Raw genomic sequence first — 14,017 nt, 5'->3', positions numbered from 1 at the left:
CGCCCATAAGCATCTTTTTCCTGAACTAAATGTTAGAAGTTCATTATTATATAGAAATAAACTCGTGGCAATCGCTAGTGCTGCTTGCTAACCGCATGGATGCAGGTAGAGTTGGTGTACGTGGGTAGCTAGGGGTGCATGTACGGAACGTGCTGCGGTGGTGGAAAGGACGCAGTAGCGTCGCTGGACGGCAGCCGTTGGACTCAGAAACGATTACAGAGGGAACATAATGACACCGTACTATAGAAAGAGACGCCTATGACGCCAAACTACCTACGATAAAGCAGAAGTTATCGCTTGTAGGCAAAGCAGTATCCAAGTTTTCTGCTTTCATTAGTGCCTTCTCACACTTAGGAACCGGCGATGGGGTCAGCAAATGTCTATTAATGCACAAAAGCACAAATAAATTGTTACGTTTTTTTCCACACAGCTGAGAAATCGACGTACGCGTAAACTTAAATGTTCTGCAAATGGCAGCTTCAAGTGTCTTAACTGAAAGACACTTTTTTTTAATTAAACTTTATTTTTTAATTAAAGACACTTTTAATTTTATGTAATAAAAATTATGCACATAGAAGCATTCGAAGCATCGCCGACTACAACAAGTGGCCAATATTTCTCCAAAAATTTTATGGTGGAAAAGTATAAACTATATTAATAACAGACTAGGACTATTTTTCAACTTGTAGTCGTAAGGTTTGACAAATAGACTTGGTATACTATTCACACGTTAAAGTATGGCTGTAGCCAGTGATGTTTGCCACCAAGTTACTCGTTCGTATTCGCTGAAGATATCGCCAACTAATTTTCAACCAACTGTTAAGCTGCTTAAGGCCAATGATTTGAGCGTCATCCACCAGCCCAAATACGACACGGCCCGGCCTGAAAGTGTCGTTAGTAAAGAAGGCCAATTCCACTGTGATGTTATCGTGGTCTGCGACAAAGTAGAGTATCGTGTGCATGCTTTGTAATGCGGTATGGTGAATGGAGCCTCATGTCGTTGATCTTTCCAGCCTAAAAGAGATGCGAGATAGTTTAAGAAATATGACTTATTCATCCCAAAAACGCTTTCCTCATCTGTGATTTTGAACAGATAGCTTGCGAGCTAAGTTTTTAGACATATCAATAGTAATTAGACGAAATAAATATAATTTAAAGTATACTAATCTTTGGCTCGTATCTGCTCCCACGAACCTGTGGTACGATTCACGTTTCGTACTAGGCAATTTTTAAGGCGTTTACTCACTCGTCAATGACAACTGAACTGTTTTAGCAACGGTAAAAGTATAAACAACAATAGAGTGGTATAATTCGAAGAGGAGTTCATGCGAAACCTTCGTTGCAGTAATGGCTTACATTACGCTCGGAACTGAGCGGTTACGATGCTAATGTATACGCCATACATTCCGATACATACAAGATTCCGACCGCATTGCATAGGAAATCATTGGATTAATTATCCGAATAAAATCATTAGTTCTTTCGCTTACGGTGTTTCTAGATTTGATTCACACAGGCGTTCGTACTTTATAGGCAGGGTTGGGTTCGTTGCCCGGTCAGCTAGACGGCCCACTTGGACGGAGCTAAATGAGATAGAGTGGACTAAGTTCCAAGCAGCCACCCAATACTGCGCCTAAACAAATACGATAAGTTCTAGGATCTAGGATTACCTTGAAAGGCAATCAGCACTTAGCATTTCTATCACAGCGCGTCTGTTAATTAAAGTATCTCGTGCGTTGCGTTTTTGACTAAAAAAAAAGGACAGCAATAGGCCAGAGCAGCTAAATCTTAATAAATGCTTGTGTACGCAAGAGGCCGCATAGATAATGAAGTAGTACTGCCTCTACAATGCAAAGGGTTGTTCTTGTCGAAACAACGTTGAGAGTAGCCAAGGTGTTTATAATAATCGATAATGGATAATGATTCTTGTATGTAGGTCAAATGATCATTTCGTGGTGAAGAGCTAAAGACGTTTGAAAACGTATCCGCCAAACCGATCAAGCTGATTTCGTAATTCTATGCGTCATTTAGATATTGCACTAAGTACAAATAAAAATGCCCTATGCGGAAAAAGTCGTTTCTACATAAGCGTTTTGTTGGACCCGACCGTTTGTAAATAAATTACCCAAAACTTTTTGAAAATAGGATAAAAAGAATATCGGCGGATTGTGTTTGCAATCATGGTATAAAAAAGACTCGATACCTACGCCAGCTACCGACGAAAACTGTCCCCATATGATTTATATCCACCGTACTACTTGTAGTGGGTGTATGTTTTATGGTATCATAATTAATTGGTAAGAAGCAGTTATTTATTGCCTAATGGAGTTTTACTCGTTTCACCTTATACCTGGTAGGACGCAACTTCTAAATAATGTCAACAAAAAAATATCTGCACGTAAATACATAGGTCTTTCTTTTTCAAAGTTTACACATTTAAAATTTTAGTTGCGACAGCAATAAGCCGGGCTCTTTTGGCTTTCTTCATGCCAGTCATTCGTTTCACCCAGCTTTTTGGCCACGTTTTCGCATGTATTTGGCCCCATCTCCGAAATGGCGGGACGGATATTTTCCTTATGTTGGTTCACCGTTCGTGAATTGTCGTAGTGCGCTTTGCTTTTTAGGTAACCCCATAAAAAGAAGTCGGCCGGAGCTGTGTCACGTAACCGGGGGGCCATTCAACCTACCTAACGGTCACAGACATGATCCCTTAATAACGTGATTGGTAATGTCATTAGTCTAGGAGCGGTAACCACATGTCTTACGAACCTTCTTCAGCGATTTGGGGTGCAAGCTTGAGATCCTTTCTTGGTAACAAACGAAGTTCACAGTTCTACCGTAAAAGCTCTAATGATGCCTCCAGCCTACGTGCCAGATCAGACAGCGTTCTGTCGGGATGTGAACCTTTTTGTGAATAGCCCCCTTTGGTCCCGCACAGGCAGTAACCTTGTTTGTTCACCCTGCCCCACGCCAAAAATACGACTTGCAGTTGAGCACAATTTTCCTGTAAACTGTACTATCTTGTTGCAGCTTGTCTAGGTACGACTGAAAATCATATGGTCGTTATTATACAAATATTATCATTTCCAATGGGACCTAATCCTAATCACACTTCATGTAAGCTTGTACTCCCGAACCCAGAAACGACTTTTATTTCATCGGCACCTATTTATATGTATCTGATTAGCTTTTTTTTATATTATACATATTTGTACCCCAATAACAATTATATGAGCATTGGTGCTTTCGAAGACAGAAGTTAGGCCTGCTATGGCTAGAAGCGATAACCCACCTAGATAACCGTTGATTCTTAGTTACTGGCAATAGCGGGTAGGTTCATCTCTTTGAGAGATAAGTATCCGAATGATAAATGTAAGTTATGCTATCTTTTACGGTACACTGTTCGATAAAAGTCATTCTAAAGCCACAATGGGAGTTCATCGTTGTTTAATATTTTAAACGAGCTTCGCGTACTTTTCTCGCGACAGTTTTCAGTTAAATATAAGGGCCATTTTATGCAGAGCTAATACTATTTTACGATTAGGCCTATCATACAACCATGCTGTTGTACTGTTTCAGTTTTTGCACCATGATCAGTATTGAGATTTGTCCTAATCTAGGCAAGGTAATTTGTCCTAAAGTTGTTGCTTTTACATGTTATGTGTAACAGAAATTGATTATACCTACAGCCATAGAAATGACAGCCTTTGCCTTCGTGAGCACTCGTGGCGCTCACAACTCGTTAAAATAATCGCTATTATCTTTTATTAATTTGTCAGCTAGATTTTCGGAATCGTTGATGTAGCGGGTCGTAAACACAGATATGGTTTCGTGTGGTGCTCTAGTAGGCTTTGAGCGGCCGTAATAACATCATTTGCGTCAACACTGCAAGAGATACGACACGTTATCAATTTCGAAACAACCATTGTAAATGTCTTTTTTAATGCCAAGTCCTAGCTGACCAAACCGGCCATTGTTTCTTATACTTTCCTTATTCCTCTGCGTACAGGAGCTCAACTTTGGCCAATGTATATTGTTTCTCGTTGGTGGAAGTCAAACGAATCGCTATTATTACACTTTATGTTGCAGTGTTGTAAACAGGCCCTAAAATAAAGTATAAAAATAGCGAAGCTTTTTTAGGTCATACGTAATTTATACCCATATCGTCTCGTACTTATATAGATTGAAAGAGTTTCCGTTAACGTATAACTGCGCAGTTAGTTTTCTTCCCTCCTTCGCAAACTTTCATTTCCTCAGTAGGATTTATATCGGTGACTATGAATAATTGGTCTAATAATAGAGGTTTTAAATATGTCATGCACAAGCAACCATACGAATCCTGCCTGCTGTGTGATTTCTAGCAAACGATTCATTTTTCCCGGACATGTTGCCTTGCTTAGTATATCCTCATCTAGATAAAAGGTTCTAATTTTTTAGGTAATAATTTAATAATTATTTTTTTCATAGTTTCTTACTTGCTTTATAGTTTTCAATTGCTTCGGTGTTGTTGACTTTTATCACAAAGGATGGTTCAGAATAGTACGTTAATGAGCAGATATCTTCGTGTATCTGCGTGCGTTATTATCGATACGCAATAGCAAAGGTAAGACTAGTCGGAATCGTAGTGGCATTATCTTCTCTCCGTATATTTGCGGCGAGAATGTCGTGATCATCTGAGGTGTTACGGTATACTGCGTCAACTTGTTGACCTATTATCTAAAACTTCTAGCTATCGTTAGCCATCACGTTAGCCAAGAAATGTTTTCTTTAAACGAATACCGTTTGTCATTGCATCGGTCCATTCGTTTGAAAGGCTACTACCGTTTACATCAGATATAAATACATCCCCACACATCTTCATTTTCATGGCTTCCCTTATTTTGCAATAAGAAAATAAAAATGGAGTACTAATAAAAAAATGTCATTTTAATTTTTGCGATAAACATTATAGAAAATTAATAAGAGAGTTGACATTGTCTTTAGCTAAAGTTATACTGTGGTGTTCCTTGGTTTTGTTGTACTATAGGCATAATTATTATAAAATGCCAATATTTCATTTTTTTGTAAACCAAATATGAAGTAAGTTAATAGTTATATATACTGGTTCTGTGAGAAGAAACAAATGTAATCTCGTATCTGTATTATTTCATTTTGGGCAACTGAACCTAGCTATTTTCTTAGAATCTAACGGTTATATCACGGTGATCTTGTATTATTATTATTAGTATTAACATTATCGATAGACCATTGTTTTTAAGGCAGTATAAGTATTGCTTTATAATTTAGTATTGAAAGTTATTAAGCGAGATACAAGATTTTTTAATCTAGACTCAAACACTTAATGCCGGGGACGCGTTCCCGACGTGGTCGACGATTGTCTTAACCATGTGGATAGGTTACCGCTTATTTTTCCAGATAGCGCTATATTATACTCGCACTTTTTTTTTATCAGTAATCTTTTTATCAGTTAAAACGTTTCAGTCGGAATGGTGCTTACTACATCATCTCATAATTTTATGCTCCTGAGTTTGATAAGATAAGGCATCATATTTTTTCCGTTGAAAAAACGTTTCGCCAAAATAGTGATTCGGCAAAAGGCGTGTTTATTGAAAGCTCAAATGCCTATCGCCATATGGTAATCCATAGTATTCGAAAAGTGACGCCACCTGATAGCTTCTAAAAGAAGTTGCTCAACAGTTGTTAAAAACATTATGTGAAGGCTTTAACAAAAAATAGAATTTTAGAAGTTGGGTAGCTTCTGAAACGCATTCAAAAGGTCATGCAGTCCTGGCATGAAAAATAACTTCGTTTTAATAACACATTCCTATTGGTAGAAGTAGAAATAAACCTATTTTTGCCGAAATTGGCTCGTTCCTGCGAAACTGATAGGTATATGCTAAAACTACTCTAGGAACGAGCTTATCCTCGCAGTCGCAATGTGATACAGTCAGTGGCCAGTCGAGACCTGTAATTGCTTGGCAAAGAAATTACGAAATTTGCGTCAAGGTAAGGGTAATCAAGTTACTCCTTCGGTATTCAACACTGGACGCATCTTTCCTCTAGGAAATATCTTTTTAATTACTAAACGGAAATAGAGTGAAATGGGCTTTTTTTTGTAACGATACATGACACAATACCTGATACACGATATCATACAATATCGGCTGAACCTGCTAGGCGAATAGATACACCCAATTTTGATGCTGTAATCGCGCACTTGAGGACAGTCTCAACATGAAGGTTCTTAACGTGCATGTACAATATTACATAGTATCACTGTGGCAGGTTGTGTCACATTGTCAACCCTTTTGATAATATTTCTACAGCGGATTGTGTAGCTTCTTAGAACGCCAAACGGTTGCATGGGCTTTCGAATACCCATATACCCCGAACGGCCTATGCACTTTGTAATTACTGCCTTTTGTAAGAACTCAGTGTTACTATCCCCCTCCCGCCCCCCGTAAAAATTAATGCCGCCCCTAGCACGGTGGGTGAAAGAATTGCCTTTTCATATTTCGATTAGCGCGGCGATGGAAGCATTGCGCCAACTTGCACGGCCGCCGTAACGCAGACTTTGTCCAAGTACGCTGTCGTTCAATGTGGCCATTCTGTTCCGCGATGCTTGAATCCGCAGACGATGTATATGAAAAGCTCGTATCGACAACATTCTCAGTAAGCGCAAAATTCTAGAAAAGTCGCAAGTACGGACGAGTAAATTAATTGATTAGTAAATTCTTTTATCTTAAACCTGAAGAACTCATCACCAGTATAAAAACAGATCATGACACGGCGGTTTACCTGGAAGTGTTGGAATACTCACGAATGGTCTTTTGGTGTTGCATGCCGACATCTGAAATTTTCTATATTACTTTTCAGGACAATGTGTAATTTTTGTCTTTACGCTCTTCTTTGCCTTCTGGCTTTTTACGCATCACAAAGGAAAAGGCTTTTGCTTCAATTATTTATCTTCTACCAAACCGTTTCCAATAATTCACCTCTTTTGCGTTCGTTTCAATCTCACAAGCTGCGATAATTAACGATCGTTAGGGTCGTCTTTCGCTCTCTCACTTGCTTGCTGTTCTTTTACCTATGGATCCCTTTCGCTGCCCTCACATTTTACGCGCGTGCCCTTGTCGGTTCGCGTACGGCGGCTCAGACACGGCAGCGCCATCTGACGGCAACGCAAGCGGAAATTTTGTTAGGTGCCTGGCTAATTTACTCATCTGCTGCCACCGCGGCGACAAGTGTTAGCAGCGAACGATTCGTCGCGGCGCAGAGACAGAGAGCTCATTGTAGTTGTTATCGACGCCGGCTACTTGCACTAGTAGGTCTATTCATGTCATGTTACTAGCGACGAGCGCTGATGAGGGGCAGTGCGCGGCGATACAGATACGACTCCTGAAAGGAGTTGGCAGGGAGCTTGCAAGAAGGGGAGAATGAAAACTGTTTGTATGATTCTCACTACTCTATGTCGAAATCTATCAAATAACGAGGGAAAGACTGTGGAAGAGTAGAGAGCGAAAAAAAAAGAGTCATTTGACTCAACGTCTTAGGGTTACTTTGCTGGTTTGCAAAGACATCCTTGGACGGCTCAGTGGTCCCCTCGATTCTGTGCGCGTGTGAACAAACGAAGTGTCGACGAAGCGTTAGCTATTGACAGCTTAGTTAACTTCAACAAAACCAGAAACAAAAACAAAAAGACAATTGATTAATTCCACTGAAGACAAATCCAAACAAGATTGTGGTTTTAGCATTCAGCAGTGGTTGGGCTCTACGTTCTTCTATGTTATGAAAGAGTTTCTGTGGCAGTGAACTGGGAACAAAATCGACCACATCTAAGTCAAGGATGCGCTTTCGTAAGGATGTTTACCTCGACCCCAACACTTATTCAGTCATCTCGGATAACAATTTGATCTTCTGCAGGGTCCTCGAGCTCGAGAGTGCTCTTGAAGATGAGGCGTACTTGGATCAGCGACGAATCCGACAGATCTGCAAACTCCGAACGTTGCCCGACCATTTGCGCACACAAGTCTGGAAGGTGAGCTCAGAAATTAATTTCAACTCTGTTTGTCCGGTGAGATATGTTTAGCTGTTTGTGGAATACGTTATGTATGAATATGTAACTATCATAGTGAATGTACGTGCACCTGTAGGGACTAATGGGCCAATACTTTAGATGCTGTCCACATAAATCTCTATTGCATCGACGACTAGACGGACTGGTCTGTAGATAAGGGTACCAGTCCGCAATAATTAGGCACTACCTCGTAATTTATGTAGCATAGACTTGTTTTTATTTTACAAGAAGAGTAGAAAAGGTCGTAAACATTTTACGCCAATAGTTTGTGTATTATGATTAGCAATATTTACACGACGGTCGTATTTCTCTCTAACCTGGCTAAAGGACGGCAGCGAACGTACGGACGAGTGTCTCGCAAAGTGTTGTAGTTCTACTTGATAGGATTGAACCTTTTGTAATAGTGAGAAATAATTTGGAGCAATAACGGTTTGTCGGTAACAGTAATGCAGTGAGACATCATTCACGGGCACTACGAAAAAGCCCGATGCGTCTGTCAGAATCTGTTTGTTTACCTCGGTGCTTCTTTCTTGTAATCCGTTTTCCTGGTTTTCCTGGTTTTTCGGCACACAATTGCTGGACTGCGCTGGTGCAGATAGAACAATCAGTCTCCATCTAAGCAAGATAAATAGGTATTTCGAATTGGGCGTTCTCCTGTGTACGCCATTTGTGCGCTCGTTTCCATAGACGAATATAGTTTGTTAGCTGGGGTGCGGATGGTGGCTAGCATTGGCCAGAAGTGACTATACAAAAATTCGCTGTTAATATTACCTGGCTTATTTCTAATGGCAAACAAACGTTGAATGTATGTGAGTTCTTTGTAATGATGGCAGATGTTATAAGTGAGTAGAAATGAATCTTTGTTTACTCGATTTTTGAGGCATACATTGTACGAATGATTAGAATGATCATTAACTGCATGTCGGATTTTTTTCGTTTGGGATAACGTGGGTAACGGGATAACAGTAGATCCCCGACGTCTAAATTTAAAGCCGCCTTGCTCACCATTTAATAAGCAGTTATTATTTGTTTGTCATACATTAGGTGAAACGCCCCCGTTCAGCTGTGTTTTTATGAATCATTTATAAAATACCCTTGCCAACATCTTTTGTAAGTAGAAAAGAAACCTGTTTAGATCATTTAGATGATTGTCTCGGCCAACGCAAACATTAGTACATGTTTTTTATTAGACTAGCGGCGCTGGTGTTTATCCGTCTAACATATTTACTTCAAATTGATGGTCCGACGAGGTATCCCGCTACGATGCCCACACCATTCTGCGGCGTGCAGACGCTTTAAATATATACAAAAGCTAATCGTTTTCTAGCCCAGATATCACAGTGTGCAGCTCTTTACTGTAAGAAAGTTATTAGCAAGACCCGTTTGAAACTCCAAATATTTATAGGAAACCATTGTGCGTCTACTGCGAGACTTTTTTTCTATTGCGAGAATTTAGTCAGTCGATGCTCTCCAAATGAAAATTATAAACGGTAACTGCTCGAATGAAATTCCACTTTTCCGGCGCCATCCGATCCTCATATGAGCCCATTAGAGGTTACTGCTGGATGGCCGTGTAAGGCTAATGTTTTTGGGAAGCTTTGGCATTTATCTCACGAGTTTGATACGATTCATTTATTATAAATAAACGTTGGGTTTAATTAACGATGTAGCAAAGGAACGGATTGTTATTTTAGTGGGTACCCTGAGCGAAAACACGGGTCGTACCCATCCCCAATCTTATCTTCATTTAGCTGTGCGTAAATAATTCTTCCAAACTGACGCTCAATTCATAGTCAATAAGAAAAGTCTTTAGCATGCTTCGGTTTCCTCACTTGAAGACCTTTTATCCATGCAAAATGGTATCCCTTCTTATTGTCTGTTGCACAGTAACTACATATTATGCTGTAATATCTACACATGGTCTTCGAAGCAGACAAACTAGCGTGACAATTACAATGATATGATCTAATAAGGCCCTAATATAGTAGCACATTTGTCGAGACCGAATATTGACTTGATATATCAACATTTTCATGCCGTTTCACATGACAGATTGTTTATGTGATAAAAAGACACTAACAAAGATTAAGTTCTACCAACTTAATGATTGTTTGTTTACTGTTGAAGAAGTTTTTACGCTTTGAAGAAAGAAAATATAGTTTATGTTGCGAGTGAATTTTCGAACGATTGAATTTAATACTACTAATTTAATAATAAAATATTTAACTATAGAGTACAGGCGGGTTCTGATTTTTCTTTGTTGCGTATTTGCTCATTAGAGGGCAACTATTTTTAATCCTTATCCAATAAATAAACTTCAGAGCTAATTCGTTGTCTTAAAAATGGCCTAATAGTTCCGTCTTGCTGTTTTCGCGTATGTATACAGTATCCCTTGTCGGCCATTCCTTCCCAGAAAGATTCCATTACACTTGGGCTTTTGTATGTAACTTTCGCTACGCATTCTCGAATGTTAAAAATACTAAATAATGTGAACAAAATAGTGGGCAAGAAGGGGCGAATATACTGTCCTAAGCTGATATGTACATTTAAAAATGCTAATGCTAGAAAAAAGCGCTTCAGAAACATATCGCATCAAAATAAATGTACAAAATATTAATACGGATAACATAGATACCGTTTGCACGATATGTCGTTTTAGCAGCGTGCCATTGTTGCTGCTGTTGCTGTTGCCGTTGACGTTCGCAATCGGTTATACTGCTCGTCGCTTGCGTCGGCACGTGCACGGGTATGTAATAAGGCTTGGTGGCCGGCCGCGTGGACGGATGGAACGAACCGACTGTTGCTGCCTGTGACGCTAGCGTTAATATGCAGCACCAGTGGTAATGACGGTAGCCGGACTATGTTAAAGCGGTAGCGATTGCGACTGCCTCCGCTTGTCAATGTCCACCGATCGGCCTAAAAACCTACTACACAACGCTCTATCGGAGATAACTGCATTGCGGACCCAAAAGAAAACCTTGAAGAAAGGCCTTACATGAGTCGTCGCTGAAAGTGGGAAGAAAATGCCACTCCTGACTGGCAGTAGTGATAACATTAGTGCAGTAGGCCGCGGCTGGCGATAACGGACAGCGACGAAATCACGCATATACGGCACTTGGTACTTTGTGCTAGTAAAACTCTATGCCAGCGTTGGACGAGCGTCATATAGCTGAAGCCATCATTTGTGAAAAGTTATATGTTGTATGTATTCGTATGTATGGGATATTGCAGAAAACAAACACCATACAGGGCGACAAGTTACTCCAGCTAATAGGATTCCGTTGAAAGGAGTGCTATGCAAACGCGTGAAACAAAAGCTGAGCCTTCCTACGAAACAAGATTGTGCGTGTCGAACGGCATCGGTGTCTGTCGACTCCTGTTTTTCTTATCTGTGATGTGGGCACGACCAGAATGAGCGCAGCAGTCACTGGGCAGTAAAGCTGGCGAACCAATTGCAGCCAAAACATCATTGACATTGAGTCTTTTACTACCGCTGTTGCTATAGCCGTTACAGCTGGGAGTATTCAGCATTTCTGGCTGCTGACGACAGGCACTCGCCGGTGTCAACGAAGCAATAATTATTGCTTTGCAGGGTTGTCTGATACTGGCACCGAGTACTTGTTTATTGCGGTACGCTGCAAGTAACGTTTTTGCCAGTGGAGCTGTAGGCGTATTTATTTTCCTTGTCGCAGCAGTTTTACTGATAGAACAACGCTCAACATGGTGTAATAATAATAATTTCATTTCATTAGATTTTGCTGAAGCAGATACGCCTTCTTTTTCGTCTCTGCTATTCATGAGAGCTTGTGACCTCTCTTCAGTAAATATGATTACGTTTGGCAGCGGTGGCATCCCAATCTCATGTTGTTTGAATAACCAATAATTTAAAAAGTACTAGTTTTACTATGAATTCATTGCAAATATATAGTCGAAAAAAAGGTCGGACAAATTTTTCCGACTGGGATTGCCCTTCTGGGGTCTATAGAAAGGCTAGCTAATAAGCGATGAAGTAAATTCGCACAAATTAGAAATATTCGGTGTTTTGTCGTGTTACTGTACTGTACATGAACGTACGGTACTGTCGTGTACATGAAATTGTCTGTCTCCGAAAATGTTGATTATTGTCCATGTGTTAATTTGCTTACTCATACTATATATAATTTATTCCGATCTTGATTGTCTCATCGCGCTTTTAAGTTAGGTAGCAGACGCTAGTAATGAATTTTATTGGGATGTATGGGTATTTTGTCATGAAAATGTATCGGTAATTAGGCGGAATTGAGTACTATCAAAACCGTTCAGTGACGACAATGACTTGGTGTGACTTGCACTTATTATAATAATATGAAATAGGCGCAAGTCGCGCCAGATATATTTTGTCGATAATGAACCAGTCAATGGTAATGGCAGGGTAACAGTTTTGCGGCAAAAAGACATTACAAAACGCGTAGTTGAATTGCAATATGGTTGCTTAGGTGGAGCGTTTAGATACTTGTGCTTGAAAAGATGTAATGCAAGTTTTTGGTAGCTATTCTTAGGACATAAATTAGTATAAACGTTGCGCTTTTTTATATTTAAACATGTTCCGATTTGAGCTGATTACTTGGATATTTGCCTAGGAACGTGTTTGCGGGCTACGGTAAACAAGAATTTTATTGATTATGAGTATTTAAATATACGACGAACCGATCAGCTTTGTCAATCAGGGACCTGTTGAATAATAACAGAAAACTAAGCTGTATATATCGCTTTCAGGTTAGCCTGGGCCTCGAAAATAGCCGAAAGCATGAGTCTTCATGGGATGAAATGTACAATCTTCAAGAGCAAGCGCTCATCCGCCAGGACTGTCAGAAACTTGTTGGTGAGTAGGATTTCCTAGATAATTCGGCTCCCCAAAGCTCATTGTTAAAATAAAATAGGGCAGTTAGCAACAAATCTAAGTAGGACGAGTTTGTTTCAATTGTTTAGGGACAATAACATTGCAACGCTTGGCGCTAAAACATTATGTAAACATTTAAAATAGCTATAATTGGGTCAGCAGGTATAATTTGACGCTTTATTCTAATATTTTATCATTATTCCGCCAGTTTCAGATTTTCTTTTGTTCTAAGATTTAGGCTTAATCGCTTGTATCAACTGTCATCGGAAGTGACGTAAATCAAACGCAAAAACGTAATAGATTGTGAAGCAGGAAAACGACTGCTTTGTCTATATGGAATGGTGCAACTTATAGGTTATAGACTGAAATATTTTACCAAAGTCTATGTCTAGTTCTAAACAATAAACTTGAAATATCTTTTTCAAATTAATCTATACATAATAACACATGTGTGTTATCGTATATTGCCACCCAGATAAACACTTCTAACTGTAGATATATAAAATCATTTTGTTCTATTTTTATATACATTAGAGTACGTTTTTACTTCCGGATATACTGATACAAAAGCTGATTTTATAGCTGGTTATCTCCAATTGCGTGTCGGCTTGCTGCACTCAGAACGTCATATTAACTGTAACAAACCAATGATTGACAACGAAAATGATTGTGTTTATTCCGTTTTTCGTCGACGTTCTAGGAAAAAAAGATGCCTTTTATGTCTACGCTTTTCGTCGTCTTGCGAATCCTTTCAAAATATCATACACCCCAACCCCTATATTCACGAGCTTGTCTGCGTGACGTGAAAATAATACTATCGCAGTAGGCGCTAGCACTTAACTATCAAACAATGGACTGAACACGGAACGCGAGACATGTATCTGAGATTCTTTCGTATTGACCGACCACGTAGCGTGTTCTTTCGACAGCAGACAGAGAGAATAGCATTTTTTGATAAAGTCAAATCTGATTTGATTCTAGCGGAGCTAGTCCGATCTGCCCATTGTTGCCCTTTTTGCTAACATTTCTGGACGAGCTGCCAGCCAAAGCGTCAATACCGG

At 39.6% G+C, this 14,017-nt stretch overlaps 1 protein-coding gene across 6 annotated transcripts in view; it reads left to right on the top strand.

Annotated features, from left to right (window-relative positions):
- TBC1D23 (TBC1 domain family member 23) overlaps window positions 1-14,017 on the top strand; it is a 49,495-nt gene that overhangs the window by 16,678 nt on the left and 18,800 nt on the right. For 2 of the 6 annotated variants that reach the window (XM_022845285.2, XM_022845277.2), the window contains exons 2-3: window positions 7,924-8,038; window positions 12,833-12,938. In XM_022845285.2, coding sequence (XP_022701020.1) covers window positions 7,924-8,038; window positions 12,833-12,938 — 221 coding nt within the window. Of the gene's footprint in view, window positions 1-7,299; window positions 8,039-10,893; window positions 11,279-12,832; window positions 12,939-14,017 lie in introns of those variants that run through there. The other 4 variants (XM_022845293.2, XM_022845268.2, XM_022845301.2 and 1 more) reach the window with 3 other exon arrangements.

Source organism: Varroa jacobsoni, unplaced genomic scaffold (assembly GCF_002532875.2).
Source record: "Varroa jacobsoni isolate VJ856 unplaced genomic scaffold, vjacob_1.0 scaffold_123, whole genome shotgun sequence".
Classification (NCBI taxonomy): Eukaryota; Metazoa; Arthropoda; class Arachnida; order Mesostigmata; family Varroidae; genus Varroa; species Varroa jacobsoni.
Note: the sequence above shows the minus strand (reverse complement) of the source record. Positions and strands in the feature narration are given on the sequence as shown.